The sequence below is a fragment of the Thamnophis elegans genome, chromosome 5 (assembly GCF_009769535.1).
Source record: "Thamnophis elegans isolate rThaEle1 chromosome 5, rThaEle1.pri, whole genome shotgun sequence".
In the NCBI taxonomy this organism is placed as follows: domain Eukaryota; kingdom Metazoa; phylum Chordata; class Lepidosauria; order Squamata; family Colubridae; genus Thamnophis; species Thamnophis elegans.
In genome coordinates this window covers 25979594-25997910 of record NC_045545.1, presented here as the reverse complement: position 1 = coordinate 25997910, position 18317 = coordinate 25979594, and the positions used below count along the sequence as shown (strand labels likewise).

General features: G+C 34.5%; 1 protein-coding gene across 1 annotated transcript in view; it reads left to right on the top strand.

The window, feature by feature from the left end:
- Positions 1-15091, top strand: part of LEPR (leptin receptor) — a 46369-nt gene extending 31278 nt beyond the window's left edge. The window contains exons 16-18 of the mRNA XM_032217812.1: positions 5984-6086; positions 6540-6615; positions 14270-15091. Of these exons, the coding sequence (XP_032073703.1) occupies positions 5984-6086; positions 6540-6615; positions 14270-15091 (1001 nt within the window). The remainder of the gene's footprint in view (positions 1-5983; positions 6087-6539; positions 6616-14269) is intronic.
- Positions 15092-18317: the final 3226 nt, after the last annotated feature.

Here is an 18317-nt window from a genome sequence, read left to right as displayed (position 1 = left end):
TGGGTGATTAAATACAGAACCAAACAGGAAACACGGCTCCTTCAATATTTTAAGAAACAATTCATATGAAAATGTGAACTCTTTCAGGGGCAATAAGTTCTCCTGATTATTTTGATTAAGCTGAAGCGAAAATGCTGCTCCTTCAATCGGTTCTTCAAAATTGCCTAGTTGAATGCATATCTTCTCTGAGAAGATGGGACCAAAATAGGATTTAAGTAGTGCTGTCTTTTCTTTGTTATCTGTTCTGACCTCCGCAATGATCAGCTGGTATATCGATTGTTTTCTTTGTTACTCTGAACATCTCTAAATAAGCCCTTTTGCTAATCTCAGTACATTCTGCTCTTTAGTTTTCCTGGCATCTCTCTACCAATCTAGGTATACATATACTGTTTCTTGGTAATATGTCTCTCATTCTAACTCTTATATGTGCCTTTTCAATTTTTTCACAAAAGTTTATGAGCAACCCCATTGGTTTCTTCTGCTCCTTTCTTTTTATTTCCACATTTTAATTATTTCCAAATGACCTTTTTAGAATCTGAGTTTTCAAGAATTCCCATTAATCTGTGCATACTTTTTCCATTTTTCTCCTACTACTATGGAGTCCTATATATAATCATTAAAAGTTTTTACAATCAGATTTTTTGAAGTCTAAGATATGTGTTTCACTACACTATATTTTCTGCCGCTACTCAATATTCTTACTTTTGTTTACATTGTATACTGAATTATTAGTTACATGTTAGTTAGAAACAAGGCAAGGAATGCTAATTCTCCCTTCTCTGAAGAAAAATATTACCCACCAAGCTGATTCCTGGGTGTTTTGGAATGATTATTTTGTTTCCTAACAGATGACTGAACAATAAAGTGTCCATCAGTTATTCCTTCTCTCTTTGAAGACTCAAAAATTGAAAAACTTCATGTTTATGAAAACTTCACTTATGATTAATATTATTGAGTCATTTGTAGTAGGTTTTCAAAATAACTCAGGTTTTATTTCTTTTTCCATTTATTATCCCTATATTTCAGTACCACAACCAAGTTCTTTGCACTGAATTTCTGTGACAATGTGGATATTTCATGTTAATGTGATCACAAAAAAGTAATTGAAAGGATGTTCGTGCTCAATCAATTGTACATGTTTATGGGGAGTGTAAAAAGCATGATAAAGTGAAAGAAGAGGCTGTGGATGAGAAAAAGTTTATATAAGAGAATGACTGGCAAAAGAAATGAGAATGATAGAAATAATATAGAAAAAAAGTGTAGTGAAGAATATAATCAACTAGAGCAAGAAATGGTTAAATTTAAAAGGTACAGAGAAAAACAAAGTAGTTAAATTGGTGGAAGTGAAAATTGTTAAAAGAGTCTCCAGCAGAGCTAATGAAATTAAAAGTGATTAAATGTTTTGTAATGAAAATAAAATGAGGGAATGCTAGAATATTCTAGAGGTCTACATGGGAATAAGTAGTTTTTTGTCATTTTTCAGAAAAAAACATTGCTAATCAAAATGTTTGGTGGTAAAATGGTCATAAAATCAAGTTGGCTCCTTGACTTGTGATGACTTACAAATGAAATTGTGGTTGTAGATATAAGATAACTTGTAGTCAAAGAAAAAAAAGTGAAAGAAAAAATTTAGTGAAAATATTGACAAATCATGACAACAGAAATGTTAAAATACCAAGGAAAATAAAAATACAGACATGGTTTTCTTATGAAAGGCTGTACGACTTACTTAAAACATTTGACTTTAATATGTGTGCATAATGATTGTAAGACTCTACTATGGCTCTCCTATAGAAAAGGCAAGGTGCCTAGAGTCTATTTAAAAACTACTGGAGTACTAATCTGTTAAGTGTTCCTGAGAAAGTGTTTAACTGAATTCTGATTTTGAAAGAATGATGGTGTGACAATGAACAAGAGCCAAGGTGGCGCAGTGGTTAAATGCAGCACTGCAGGCTACTGCTAGATCAGTAGTTCAGCGGTTCAAATCTCACCGGCTCAGGGTTGACTCAGCCTTCCATCCTTCCGAGGTGGGTAAAATGAGGACCCAGATTGTTGGGGGCAATATGCTGACTCTCTGTAAACCGCTTAGAGAGGGCTGAAAGCCCTATGAAGCGGTATATAAGTCTATTGCTATTGCTATTGCTAACAAAATGTAGGAAGTACAGTGTACCTTTCTACTGGGCAGGGGAGTCTGCAGATCTGATGTTTGCTCTTCAGCAGGTCATTGAAAAATGTATGAATGTGAGATAATTTATTTTTATCTTTGCTGATTTAGAGGAACCACATGAGAACATGAATTGGCTTTGCTATGAAATGTTTTGTGTGAGCTGACAGTTGCTGAATATGTTAAGAACACTGTAAGATGAAGCTATGATTCTTATTTTTATTATTTCATGTGACATAACAGAATACAAGCATTAATGCAGAAAAACTCACAAAATGTGTAATAAAATATCAGAACAATGAACCATTAAAAACATACAGAACAAGTAATTAATAAAATTGCAAATAAAATTAAATTATATAACAACAGTTACTGGAGTGGTTAAATCTACAGGCAAGATATCTAGATTGTTTAACTACTTGAGAGAATATATTTCATGCAGGGATCCAGGGAACCTTCTGAGGAGGCATTACATCACAATATAATGTAAAGTTTGCAAGAGGTATGATGGAACTAAATGGATGACAATAAATGGAAAGCTTATGCTTGTAACATTAGAAGTATATTGCTGGGATGAAATGCTACCAGTTTGGACCGGTTCACCCGAACCGGTAATAAAAATGCTATTGGTTCGCCTGAACCTGTAGTAAAATAAATGAAACCAGTTCAGGCAAACAGGTTTTTCCAATGATCAGCTGTGCTGCGCTATTTATATTAGCTAGAAAGCAGGATTTCTTGCTTTATAGCTAATATAAATTGTGCGGCACAGCGGATTTCCCCCCCCCCTCGCTGTTTGCTTACCTTACCTTTTTGAGGCTCTGAGTATGCGCGGGAGGTACGCAAGCGCTCACATTGCACCAAACTGGTAGCAAAGGTAAGTGGATTTCACTCCTGGTATATTGGTTGTTTTCACATTATACCTCAGGACTTGGAAGGTAATTATAGCTATCCAGTCACTGAGCACCTTATTTGGTCCCTGCTGAGCGGCAGAACCTTTACCTTTGGCAGAAAACACTAAAAATGACTTAGCTAGTTTATAATCTTTATATATAATCTTTACCGCAGACAGGAATAAAGCCTTAAACACAACAGTTGATTAACTAGTTAAATATAATGAAATCAGAAACTTTTAATCCATATATGAACTGCAGGGTTTAAATTCTTTTTTTTTTTTTCATCCTTCACAGTTAATGAGTTCTTGGCAAGTCTTGTGAAGGCCTTGGGAGGTAGCTGAAGGATGTTTATATAACCCTTCTCTTTATTGGCAGAGAAAACAGTTAGTTCTCTCACCGGTATCAATTCAAATAGTTGGGAATATATTTTTCTAAGTAGATGATATGCTTTATTCAGAATCCAAAGAATCTGAGACCAGTGGTATTTAACAGAAAAATAACTTAAATACTTGAAAGTTATCTATCTATCTATCTATCTATCTATCTATCTATCTATCTATCTATCTATCATCTATCTATCTATCTATCTATCTATCTATTTATCCATATATATATATATATATATATATATATATATATATATATATATATGTTTTATTTGTGCTGATAAATAAATAAAGGAAGATATATATATATATATACACACACACACACACACACACACAGACAGACAGACAGAAAAAAACTAGACTAGGTTAATATGTTTGTATACCTGATAGAATCTGTGCTAAAGATTGTTAAATGGAGAAAAATTTAAAACATGATAATTCTGGTATAAACATAGTGTGTGGTCAATTTTGAGTAGTGATTATTTGTCAGAATAAAACAGTTACATATAAAATACTTCTGTTCTATTTATATGGAAGTGAGAGTTTGGTAGGTGAAAAGAAACTGAATGTTGAATACAAGAGTAAGAAGTACGTTAAAAAATTAAAAGATAGTAATGAATAATTAGTAAAAAAAAGAAATATACTGTGGCACTTTGTGGTATAAAGAGCATGATTGAGGATTTAACTACAGAACAAAAATATGGAACAAGATTGAGAGAAAAGAGAAGGCCAAGAAAATCATGGTTGCATGATACTGGTAGTCCTTTACTTACAGCCACAATTTCAAAATTGAGCTCAAAATTTCCACTGCTAAGCAAAGATAGTTGTTAAGTGAGTTTCCCCCCTTTTTACATCCTTTCTCGCCACAGTTATTAAATGAGCTAGCTTCCACATTGATTTGTTAGAAGATCACAAAAGGTGATAAAATGACCTGGGGATATGTTCATAAATATGAACCAATTGCCCAATGTCCAAATGTTGGTCACATGACCATGAGGACAATGCTGCAATGATCATAAGTGTGAAAAACAGTAATCAGTCAATTTTTCCAGTGACACTGTAACTTTGAATAGGCACTAAATGAATGGTTGTAAATCAAGGATTACCTGTACTCAAAATAAGACAAATTAAGTTGAAAGAACAAAAGGCAATATATGACGTGATATATGGAAGCAAGAATGATTGTTAGGGTATGAATTGTATGAATTGAATGGTTAGATTTAACTAACATTTTTTCTTATATCATGCATTTTGGCATTTTATTTTTTATTCATGTTCTGTGCTTATTTGCTTAGTTTGAAGCTGAAGATTATTTGCTTGTTTGATTGATTTTTTGATTGATTGATTTATAGAGGCACTCATCTTAACAGTGGTATGTATGTTTGTACATGTTATTATTAACTTTTAATTCTAAATAATCATGCCATGAAATACAGCTTCGGCCAAAATTTTAGTTTTTTTCTTTTTTTGGTTCAACTCTTTATATTGAAAATGCAAAAGAAAACAAAAAATCCAGTACATTCAAGGAAGATTTCTGGACACAACCAAACCTTCATAATAGATAGCAGTCTAGTAATAGTTTACATTTAAGTATAGAAATGTTTTTATTTAACGTATCATTTTGCCAAGTACAGTGGGATGAGATCGCTACTTACAATGGCAGAGCAGGAGATTGTATCTGCCTTAAATATTGTTTTTAGTTCATATAATATAATTTTGTATACTATACATTATTAATACTTTTATATAGAGTTAGGATGCATTTGATTTCTGCTGATATATGTTTGAAGTGCCTTTGAATGCTTAGCCCTATTAAGTATGCATTACTTAATAGGGGTGTCAAACTCAAAGCCCGTAGGTTGGATCCAGCATGTAGGGTGCTTAAATCTGGCCCTCAAAGGACCGGCTTGTGGTGCCTTTGCTGACTAAAACGGGCCATTTTTGGCCAGCAGGGTGCTGCTGGAGGCCGGGAAGGCTGAAAACGGACTATGCAGCCCATTTTTGGCCAGCAGAGTGTTGCCGGAGGCCATGGAGGGCAAAAATAAAATCACACATTGCCATGCTTTTTAAGCAGTATTTCCTGCCTGTTAATGCTGTTTAATGCTGCTTCTTTTTGAGTACTCATACAGAGAATTGGGATGCATGGCTAATTTAGCCAATCAATGTATTTTTAACTATATATTCAAATTTACTTAAACACATTTAAAAAAAAACTGATTAATTCAAATCAATCAAGATATAATTTTAAGGAAATACGTACTCAAGATTTAAAGCCTTTTAATCTAATTCTGTATTAATTAAGCTGGAGGCCTGGTGAATTTAATAGGACTTTCCTGCTCTGTAAACAGGGTCTGACTTGAAAAATATAATCTAGTGTGTCTACAAAGATATTCAGTTTTGATCTTAGGATCCTTTGTTAGGCATACTATCTAGAATAATCTTCACCCATTCAGTTTAATGTCACTGAAGTAATATTTTGCATGTGTATTTGGATTGCAATGGTAATGACTTTTTAAAATAAATTATTATTTTTCCAGGTGGGATTGAAAAGCAGCATGATGTGAACTTCTATGTGATTCTACCCTTAATGATTTCATGCTCATTTCTGCTGCTTGGAGCATTGCTGATTTTGCAACATAGGTAAAGTTTTCCTTCATGAAGGCTTGCAGAATCTGTTCATAGTAGGAGAATATTAGATACAATAATCTATATGATCATCTATTTGAATGGATGAATAGAGAATAAATTAAATTTAAAAATTAAAATTATAAAATATTTTCCAATTATTAGAGTTTGCATTGTAGCATTATTCTTTGCAGCAACCCAGAAGCTGTAATATTTTTTCTCATCATTATTTTGTTGGATTTATATCTTAGTTTCTGTTAAAGGCAATACAGTATACATAGCACTGCTTCTTTTATTTTTCATTTAGGAAAGAAAGAGCAGAAAGAAAATACCTGGTACAACTATAGAGTATATCTTCATAGCTGAGGGTAGCCTTGAACAGGATCTCCCAGGTCCTGGGAGATCACACCAAATTTGCTTTTGCTTATCCTTTGAACCAAATCAATTCATTATCTGTATTTTTTTCAGAATTAAGAAATTATTGTGGGTTGATGTCCCAAACCCGAAGAATTGTTCCTGGGCACAAGGAGTTAATTTCCAAAAGGTATGGAACTCTATTTTAATGCATTTCATTGTTATATGTTACTTGGAAACTGATTATTACCATTAAATTACTAATGGGTTTTCAGGTACACTGACAAAAATAAATCCACCTGAATAAGTATCCCTTCAGAGATAGATATACATGTACATTCTAAAAATATCCTTCCAGTTTTTATTATTATTATTACAGAATACTATTATTACTATTATACAAGGTCCAGTGCTCAAAATAAAATATAGAGATTCCATGCTCTGCTAGGACAATATGCCACAAGCATTCAACATTTCTATTGGAACCATGGATCTTCAATCATTGTCTAAGAAAACTGGTCATTCTGATAGAGCAAGTCATAACGTCTACAAAGCTTTATGAATGTATTTAATCCACTTATCCCCATCTCATCCCTCTCTATACATCTTTCTGTAGATTTCTTGATTCTTACATGGTACAGATGGCAGTTTTATTAAGTTTACCATTATATACTTTGTGAATGAAACTATAAAAGTTGAATTAAATGTTATAATAGGTAGAAACATTTGGGGAAATGATTTTTTTAAAATTAATATATTATTTTCAGTTTTCATTTCCATTAAACTTTTACTTTCTCATCTTTATTGTTAATTTTATTTCATTTCATTTAAACAGAGAATGGACATTCTTTGAAGTCTAATCTTGGTCACTGCCCGCTGAACCATTGTTCCAGCTCCCAGACTTCCTTTACAAGTTGTTAGAAGAATTATCTATTTGAATTCAGAAGACAGAATTACTTTCCTATCATTTCATTGTCTGCTGACTTTGTTCGTACATAATAGTGTTGGAAATAATTTTGTACAAAGGTTATATTAATGGTATATCATTCTAAGAATACTATTTTTCAGCAAGGACAGGTTTTGTTGTGTAAGAGGAACACTTGAGGATTCAAGGACAGTGGGTACCTATGTTATATTCCTAAATACATTAAGTTCCCCTAGAAAACTCTGATTAAGTAACCTAAGCTCAAAGAATAGTCTGGGCAAACTATCTTTATGACTGGGTTGAATGAATAAAACTGGGATTACATGGTAGCCAGGGGATGTTCCCAGCACCTGATTTAGAATGATAGATATAGATATAAAGCATCATGTACTTAAAGCCAGTGATATCAAGGTGTCTTTAATTCTACACATTTTCCTAAAACTATTTTGTTTTCTAAATATGCAGGGCTAATTATGAAGCATGTTTCTTACTCGGAGCATTATATGCTGAATGTTTATCATTTCATTACAGCCACATATATGTATGTACCTAAGACATCCTCAGTGTAGATGCTTTTCCTGATTATAGGTAGTCCTCGACTTAACAATTCATTTAGTGACTGTTCAAAGTTATAACAGCATTGAAAAAAGTGACTTAGGACCATTTTCCACACATTTTCCATTCAAATGCTTGACAACTGGTTCACATTTATGACGGTTGCAGTGTTCCAGAGTCATAGGACCATCTTTTGAACCCTTCTGACAAGCAAAGTCAACAGGAAAGTCAGATTCACTTAACAACCGTGTTACTAATTTAACAATTGCAGTGATTCAATTAACAAATGTGGCTAGAAAAGTCATAAAGTAGGGAAAATCTCACTTAACAATTTTCTCACTTAGCAACATAAATTTTGGGCTCAATTGTGATCGTAAGTCAAGGACTACCTGTAATTTAGTCTCTCAATTTCACATTTGCTGCACCAGTTTGAAAGCCATTCTGGATCTTCATATTCTCACTGTGTCAACAGGATTGGAGAATTTAGCTTACTATTTTCTTGTGAGAGGAAACACTTACCTCATCCCTCCTTCTGATTCCTGACAGAAATTAGTTACAAAGGGAATGCTGGCTTAATGATTTTGCAGCGAATAAACAAAGATGACATTGACAAGAGATTAATCAAATTTCCTCTACAGCCAGATGGAAAATGCCTGCAAAGTACTGGAGGACTGTAGCAGCTTGGTCGGGGCAATATTTGTGTTTCATATTAGCAGAAGGAAAGACAGCTAGGCCTACAAATTGATTCAGGGGTCTTTGAAAGCGAGAACAGTATGACTTTGATGTGCCTTTAGTTAAATTGTGCCAAGAAGCAGGGAAGAATAGAGTAAATGTTTTTGACAGAAGAGACAATGAAAATTATTATCAGGAAAAACAACCCCTATTTAGTTTATTTTAAAGTGTGTGTAAATGGCCTTCTGAAATTCCTTCTATATTTGCAATCAGTGGGAGAATCATCATTTTATCAGATGTTCCAATAAAAGTGAAATTGTATAATAATGTGAGTAGCTCTATGCCAGCGGTCCCCAACCTTTTCAACTCAGTGGAGAAACAGAAGGAGTGGAGGCTGCGGTGGCAGGAGGGAGAAGAGGGTATGGTTTTGTGTGAGCGTATCACTTTCACAAATGCAGTGGTGCACCCACAAGCTTGTCCATAATTCCACAGCCTCATTCCAAATGCGCTGTGGCCCAGCACATTTGGTGTTTTCAGAAGGTCATGAACTTTGCATTGTTTCAGGTTACTGTTGGTGAAATCTACCACCAAAAGTTATGAATTACACTATGTCATCCATTATAAAGTGTCTTTTCCCCTCTAAAATGTTTAGGCAAGGGGATAGAGGCCAAAAGATCAAGTTAGTAGAAACTGTCCCTAAGATTACAGTCAGAGAATGGGAAACAGGAAATTCAAAGGAATAGAACATCTACATAAAATTCTATAAAAATGCACTCAAGTTTCATGTGCTAATGGAATCTTTTATATTTTATGAATTTTCAATCTTAATATAACAGAAAGTTTGAAAACTCAGAAATATTTAAAAGCTTATTTAGAAGGTACAAGCTTATTCTGTCCACTTTTGTGCTAAATGCAATATGTTCAAGGGCCATGTAGCTTTTGCTGAGACTATTCTACTACATATAACGTCATATTCAAATTATTCTTGAAATGAAAATTATGAACATTTGGAAAGCGTTTTTTCTGAACATTTTAGCTTTTATTTAGTCTAATTCCAGTAATAATTTTATCTTCTGTTTTACCTCATCTATTTCATTAGACTCCTATCATATAAAAAGGAAGTATTGACATATAAATGAGCAGGATTTTTCTTGTCCTGATTTCTAATTTGTTCAGGGCACTTGGAAAAGAGATGTAACTTTTGAAGTAACTTCCTAAAGCTATAAAAGAAAAATTATTAAAGTATTTATCAAAAGACAAGTATTCTTCCTAATTTGGAAACAATACTTATTATCAGATGAATAATAGAAACTCAATACAGTCTTTTGTCCACTCTCACTTTTCGGTAGACTTGACAAACACAAGCAGGCAGACCACCAGCAAATCATAGGCAGTAGGAAATCTATCCCTATTTTTAGGAGAAAAAAAGGGATCTCTGTTGTTCACTTGTTGTTTAACCAGTTAGTCATGTTCAACTCTTGGCGATTTTATAGGCAAGTGCTCTCCATGCCCTTCTACTAGAAAGACAAAAAAAACCTAACCTGGATATTATAATTCCAAATAATAAAAAATGCAGCATAAACAAGAACGACAGAAATTATTCCTTGATACATATTTGATAAGCTCAGAGGGATAGTTTCTGGAATTTTCTCAACCCCATTAGCAGCAATGGCCATAGGTATTTGTATATGTTCTGTGTAATAAAGTATTGTGTGTGTGTGTGTTTGTGTATGTGCACTTTCTTCCCAGAAACTAATCAGGGTATGTGCACACCACTGTTGTATGCATGGGACAAGGGGTTGAATGAGGAAGTTTTACAAATTGTTTCTATGGAACGCTAAGCTCTGGAACAATTAGGTGAGATTCCATGAGAAACTAAGTGCAAAAAGGAAAAGACATCATTCAAACACAATGAATTTCCTATCATGAGCTTTGCTTCTTGATCAGAGATTGAAGGAATTTCTTTAGAAAGAAATGACAGCTTCTGTGAAAAGGTTTGAAAATCTTGCACCAAAGCATTTCTGCTTGATCATGCCTAGAGTCTCTTTAGCCATATAGCAAAGAGTTTACCACCTCACATGGCTGTCTGTTTCATGAGCTGACAGTTTATAAATCAAGAATTTCCTCCTAATGTCTGGCTGAACCTACTTCCTTGCATTTTAATCCATTGGTTCTCATCCTGACCTTTGGAGCAATAGAGAATAATTCTATTCCTTCCTCTATGTGACAACTCTTCAGGTATTTGAAGACCTCTTTAATATCCACTCATCAGCTGTGTGTAGGTCAAACATACCCAGATTCTCTAGCATTTCCTCATAAAACTTTGTTTTAGATCCCTGACTATCTTAACCTTTCTATGAATTTAATTTGTCACTGTCCTCTCTGAACTGTGGAGCCCAGAACATGACACAATATTCAGATAGGGCAGTGTTGGCGAACCTTTTCGGCATCATGCTGAAACGGGAGCGCACACACTCAGGAGAATACCTGAAACCAGAAGAGCAGCAACCTGGTGTGCATGTGCGTGTCAGGAAGCTGAGCTTCCAGTTTTCAGCGTGTGCATGCACACCAGTGGTCTGGTCTTCCAGTTTCTGGGGTGCATGCATATGTGAAGACCAGCTGGCCAGCGCATATGTATGTGCCGGAAACCAGAAGCTCAGCTTCCCAACACACACATGCCCGCCAGGGAACTGCTCTTCCAGTTTCCTCCACTCCCGCATGTGTGAAGAGCAGCTGGGAGGAACCCAGAAGAGCAACGGGCAACAGCTGGCATGCTCAGAGAGATGGCTCTGTGTGCCACATGTGAATATGTGTGCAGTAGGAAGGAAAGGACAGGCCACACACCCTCTTCTCCATCGTGTGACCAAAAGGAGGACCTTAGGTGAAGGGCTGGCCAGTATTCTGACCTACCTTTCAAAATGAGATCCATTGGAAATTTTTCTGGAGTCCTTATATGAGCCGAGGTGGCGCAGTGGTTAAATGCAGCACTGCAGGCTACTTCAGCTGACTGCAGTTCTGCAGTTCGGCTGTTCAAATCTCACCGGCTCAGGGTTGACTCAGCCTTCCATCCTTCCGAGGTGGGTAAAATGTTTTGGCGGATTGTTGTTGGGGGCAATATTCTGACTCTGTAAACCGCTTAGAGAGGGCTGGAAGCCCTATGAAGCGGTATATAAGTCTAACTGCTATTGCTATTGCTATTGCTATTGTCTCCACAACCCATCTTCCATTTCATTCTTTATCTGGCTAAATTTCCCCTGCTGCAGATTTGGTTTCATCCTGTTCAATTTACAGATAATTATCCTGTTGACAGACACAAGGCTCCGAACCTCTTTTATGTAAGGAATAAAAAGACTTTATCTATTTTCTTAATATTTGTTTCTTTGTGTATGTTTGCATGTGCCACATACACGTATACATACATGCTATAGTCAGATCTAGGTTGCTCCCAGTTTGGCCCAGTTCAGCTGAACTGGTAGTGGAATTCAGGCCTGGGTTACAGAACTGGCAGCGACCCAGGCCTGCCACGCCCCCGAACAGCATGAATGAAGAACAATTTACATTGAACAGGGCATACGTGCATTGCGCGTGAGTTGAGAACTGGTAGTAAAACTGGCAGCAACCCACCCCTAGCTATAGTGTGTATGTGTATTTCAGACATATAAATAGAATCTTATAGATTCTTTTGGCTGCCTCTTGCAAGTATGTTTCAGTTGTCACATTATAAATGATTCCACAATCAAATTTCAATGGCAGGTAAACCTAAACCTATTTTGTAATCAAAGTATTATATTTTATCAGCAATTAATTTCTCTAACATGTAAGGTTTTCATTAATGAATTATCTCCAATTCAACAGAATACTGGAATCAAATTCTGCAAAGAAAGCCAGCGTTGGGTCTGTCGGTCCATTCTTCTGTCAGTAGGATAACTGAAAAAACTGCAGAACAGGACTTAAATTTGAATAAATATAAACATTCCTCTTCATTACAATGTTGTACTAGAATACTGTATGTTATACCTCAGCCACATTAGCTGTTGACAAGTCTCAAAAACCTCAGAGTCTAAGGTATTTCTGAAAGTCTTACAGTATAGCCCTCTTCATCCATTCCAGCTGTTTTGAAAACCTCCCCTTCTCTCTCTCACTCTCATTGTGCACTGCATATTTTAACAGCATATCTATGCAGGGTTGTAACAAACAGAATTTTAAAGACACTCCATGTGGGTGGTATGCAAATTCCCTGCTGTTAGTTCAGCACCAGTTTTTCAAAGATCCATGAGTGTCCATTGAAGCATTTTCCAAAATCTTTACAGCTAGGCTGAAAACTTTCTAGTTGACCAGTAAAGAAACAAAGAAATCAGTATCCAGCCTGCATCCATTCCCCTCCCCACATATTAATTTCCTCACACAGGTTTGTGACAAAGAAAAGCAGATAACTGGTATTGTTGCAAGAGCCCCAGAACCCTATACAAGGGCACATGTTGCTTTAAAGACATTGTGAATGGTGAGGGGAGAACAAGAACTTGAAATGGAGCACTAATAGAAATTCTTTTGAATGAAAAAGCTACCTCCAAGCATTCTAGAACTCAATTTAAATCGCAACGATTCTCTTGATTACCCAATAACACTAATGCAACTTGGAAAGAAAGATGTGCATTGCTACTACAGAAGCTGCATCAAATCCTCAGGCCTTCTCCATCTCAATGCATGCCAATTCTGATATGGGTTAGGCCATTGGGAACTAAATTTCCAGCAACAAAAAATATATGAAAGGTCAGCTCCATAACACATTTTTAATAAAGTTCAATAAAGCTAAGTTAAGAAATTGCCTAGAAAAATGTTTTCTAGGGAATGGCGACAGAAGCAATATTTATGAAATGCAAAACATCACCTACAGTTTTGGAGATCTCCTTAACCACTCACAAAGAAAGGAAGAAAATTTTGCCAGTAGTTGATCTGAACAGGATTTTAGCATGACATAGAGAGTATTTTGAACTTTGGGAATATCACCACATGTTGATGAAGTCTACATGAGAAATACACTTAACTTCATCCTGGATGTTGGAGAGGAATAGCAAAACCTGATAAACACTTGCATTGCATATCAATGAGTGATGATTTCTGGAGACAAAGCTGTACCATAGAATATATACTCTGGCTAGAATAAAATATTTTCAGTAGTTTTATTGACAGGTAAGTGTGCATAGAATTGCAGGATTGCTTTGTGGTTATTTTGATTATGACTCATTTTATTTATCAGTTATTTTTAGAGCCACTGCATTTTTAATTTACTCTTTATTGAAAGGAAGATGCATTATATCCATAATTCTAATTGAGAAGACAGAAATCTAGGGTTCAAACAATTACTTTAAAGCATATAAAAATTAAATATCTAAAATGGTATATTTAAAACTTGCAAATATATCTTTGTTTACTTTAACATATATGCCTTATTTTGGCACACTTTATTTAATCTGAACTAGATTATAACTGATATCTAGATTCAATACCATAATTTGGTTCCCTCCCCAAAAAGAATTATTTTAAAAATGTAATTCATCTGGCTTTGAAAATGAAGAACCTGATTCAAATATAATAAAATATTCATTTGCTTAATTTTTCCTATTCTTGTATTTTTTTTCGGTATGAAAAATTAACTGATAAATGAGCTTTACAATGTGTCTTGTTTTTCTAGCCTGAAACCTTTGAGCATCTCTTTCTCAAGCATCCTGAAGCGTTGTCATTTGGTCCGCTACTTCTGGAATCAGAAATAGTATTGGAAGATATCAGTATTGATAAAGCAATGAAACATGAAGATAAACAAGAGTTACTAGCAGTTGACTCACTGTTTTCAACCATTCAGGACTTTGAGCATAACTCAACTTGCTTTAGTGGTCATTTCAATAGCGATAGTCTATCTGAGAACATCCAAGATGCAGAAAATAAAAGAGGCATGTCAGAACAATGTAATATAAAATATGCAACTATTTTAAGTGGCTCCATGTCAAGTGGACTTTATGAGCCTCCAAAGGATTCAAGTAGTCCTTCTGACAGAAGTTTTGTGAACCTTAAGTCTTTAGTTCCAGCTTCTTTCTCTAGCATTTCTTGGGCAGTAGGAAATCAAGCATTTTTGATATTACCTGAATATTTTCAAGACCCTCCCAGGAAAAGTCACTCTCTCTCTGTTGTTTCCACTGAAGGTTTCTTAGAATCTTCAGAACAGGATAAAACGTTCACTGAAGGTGACAGCCCAGAGAGAAGTTTGTTCTACTTAGGCATGGGCCCACTCAAAAATAATGAAAATGATATATTTTTAACAGAAAATTCAAATGTGGCACCATGTAATTTTCATACCAATACTCTCATTAGAAGCATGGGGATTTCTCAAAATGTAACACCTGATCTAAATCCTTTTATCTGTAACTGTGAGAGGCCCCTTCAAACCTTTATACCGTATATGCCACAGTTTCAAACACTGACAGTTAAAATACATGAGACAGCTAGTAGCAAAGCTTAATTAATCCATAGTTCTAATTTATTTTAATTATAATGTTGTATGTCCAACAAGTTTTCTTCATGTAGAACATTTGGCAAATTCTGTGTTTTGCAAATGAATAGCTAGATGTTCAGGTTTTATTAATAATCCATATTATTTAATTCCCAAGTAGTGCAATATTGTGTTTTCCTGAAGGAAAACAACCAGACAGTTTTAATACATGCTTGATTATCTGGAAAGACAAAGTAAATTATATCTTTCCAAATAAAAAGGTTCTTTTTTCATAGTTAACTTGCACTTATGAATAAACTGCTATTGTATTGTTAAATTTCTGCAATTAATTGAGTGATAATCGAGCTTCAGCGATATTCTCAGGATGATGTTTTTACTATTTTCTGATTGAGGCTTCAATGAAAGTTGAAATAACCAAACTTGTGCGCATGTTTTAAGTCTCTAATCTTGCAAGTTTAATATCAATGTATTATTCTCTACTGACATAGGAACCATAGCAGATCAATGGGCATGGCTACAATTATCCTATTGCATAGAGGAAAACCTTGTGCAATACACAAATACTGACACAGGTAATATATTTATGCAGCCCTTGAATGCACTCTTTGTGAATGAAACTGCACTTGTTCATCCTTTGACACAGCATTATATCTGAAAGATTTTATTTGCAAGAGAATGAACAATATTGTTCTCATCAGAAACAGATTTAGAAAGTTGGCATGCTTTTATTCACGGTTTGCATACAAAAATGAACAGCATTTGTCCATGTACAGTTTTGTGACAACATCTAGAAATTTCCCAGGTAATTTTCCATCATTAATTTTGTTAGAAATGTTTCTAGTTTCAAATTAATTATTCTAATTAAATTTTAACTGTTAAGTAAACAGTGATAGCAAATTTCCGAGTATTAGATGATAGACAAAGAAACTGATGTCAGAGAGTAATAATCTTGAATGCATTAAATTGGACATTTGTGGTATGTATTCCTTTTATAGATTAATACTGCTGAAAAATATTAGAAACAATTCAACTGTATATAAATGGTTAAAATGTGTTTGAATCACTGCTTTAAAAAGTATGATAGGAAAAACTGAATGTGGTCAAACTACGATGAAGCAGAATATATCCATTTTGCATTATATATTACTTAACAGATTCTGTTCTTATATAATTCACATACATCCTTTAACTTTTACTTTTGGGTTTCCTCATGCTGGACAGAAAAAAACCATAAAAACATTTAGTAGAGAAAAAATATATTTGTTCACTTCTTTTTTAGGTTTTACAGCTTGGGAAATCCAAATTCAAACATATTTTAAAGTTTTATGTTCTATAATAATAATTAGAATCAGATTAAAATGATGAATTACATGCAAAATTAACATTCTAAATTAAACATGATTAGTTATTAAGTGTATACTATAAGGAGGGGGGAGGAGAGGAAGGAGGATGAAAAAATAATACTCAGATACATTTCCTAATGTTATGCAAACTCCTGGAGAATTATCTCATTTCTTTCTCAGCTTAGTTTTAACCATCAACGTGCAGTGTAAGTTTGCTTTTACAAAGGCTGAACAGAGACTGCTATTATCCATAATAAATACCTACTATCCATCCTGGAAAATCTGTGTATCAATAGTCAGTGTCACGTATTTGAATGTATAAATATGTTTTTGATGATGTAATCTGGATAAATTTAGCTATATGCTATGTGTTATGTCACTGCAATTATTTTGGAGTCTATTGATTGTAATTGTACTATTTGTTAGTAGCACTTTAAATGTTCTAACTGCTGTTGTCTCTGAATGCTTACACTGTGCCTTATGATGTGTTTGTTTGCCAACTTCATTATAGTATTTTGAAATCTAACTTACAATAATGTAGGCATCAGTTACTGAAGTGTACAGTACATATACCATGAAATTTATGGTACAATGTTTTATGCTATGATAAACCAGAACCCTATTTCTGTAAAATACTGTATATAAACTATTCATTCAATTACAACCCATTTTTCTGAATATGTTCTCCTTCAATGTGCTTCTGAAATATTCTTTAAAAAGTATTTAGATAAGCTTACAGTAGTTTTGCAAGGAGTCCGTTTATCAGAAAGATGCAATATAGCAAGCTAGATTGTCATAGGTGCAGTAGCAACTGGATACATTAATGCTGGTTACGTGAAAATGGCAAGCAATTTTTATTTAAATAAATTTTCTATGAGTGTGCATTGATCCCAAGGAAAATGCACTTGATCCAAAGGATAGCATGATCTCAATAATACGTTTTATACTATTTAGCTGCATGCTTATTCAAATTTAGCCTTGATATCCATGGAACATAATACAGGGTGGGTCAGGAAAATGCAGATATTGACTCTTCACTATAGCAGTGAAATGTATATTACTGTTTTATACTTTTAACATAATGGAGGAATACTATTAAATTCCTAGAGGATAATCCATTAACTGTATTTAAATGGATATATGGAATAATAAAGTGAGAGTCATACATTTGAAAGAAGCTACTTAGTTTGTCCATCAGATATAGTCATTTGCCCAGTCCAAAGTATCCATCTAATCTCTGCTAGAATTGCTGAAGAAATTGGTTCCAATGCAGAATTATTCTTACTGCTAGGAAGGTTTCCATAATATTCAGCTGGAGTTTGTGTTCTTTACATTTACTTAAATCTGAATACACATAAAGTCTTTCTCTCTCTCTCCCTTCCCCTCGGACTTAGTTTCTAGATTCCTACAGATACTTAATGTCAGCAAGGCACCCTGACATAAGACAAAACTTTTCTAGCTGACTGTACAGTCTATTGGTAAATAACGTTGTTCTAATAGTGTTTATTCTAGTTTACAGAGCTTCCCAAAGCTTAAGCAAAAACCTTTCCCAGCCTTTAATTTAGCCATGGTAAGTTGAGGATAAGATCTGAGAAAAATGTCCCACATGCTAAACAGAATAACACTGACATTTTCTCTCTGGCACTTAAAACACAAAACACTTCTGAGACTAGTAAGAAATGGGAAAAATGAATGGAAGCTCATCAAACATGAAATCCCAAGCTAAGAGAGTTATCCATATGATTTCTTAAAGATAGATCACTGCAGCCTTTGTGCGCAGCCTTTCGTTACAAAATCTTGGTTGGTTCTGGGAAAAACAAAGAGGGATTGATCTGCTAGCATTTGGTTGAGGAACTGCATTGCTTAGTAACAGAAAGTCCAGTCCCAATTTC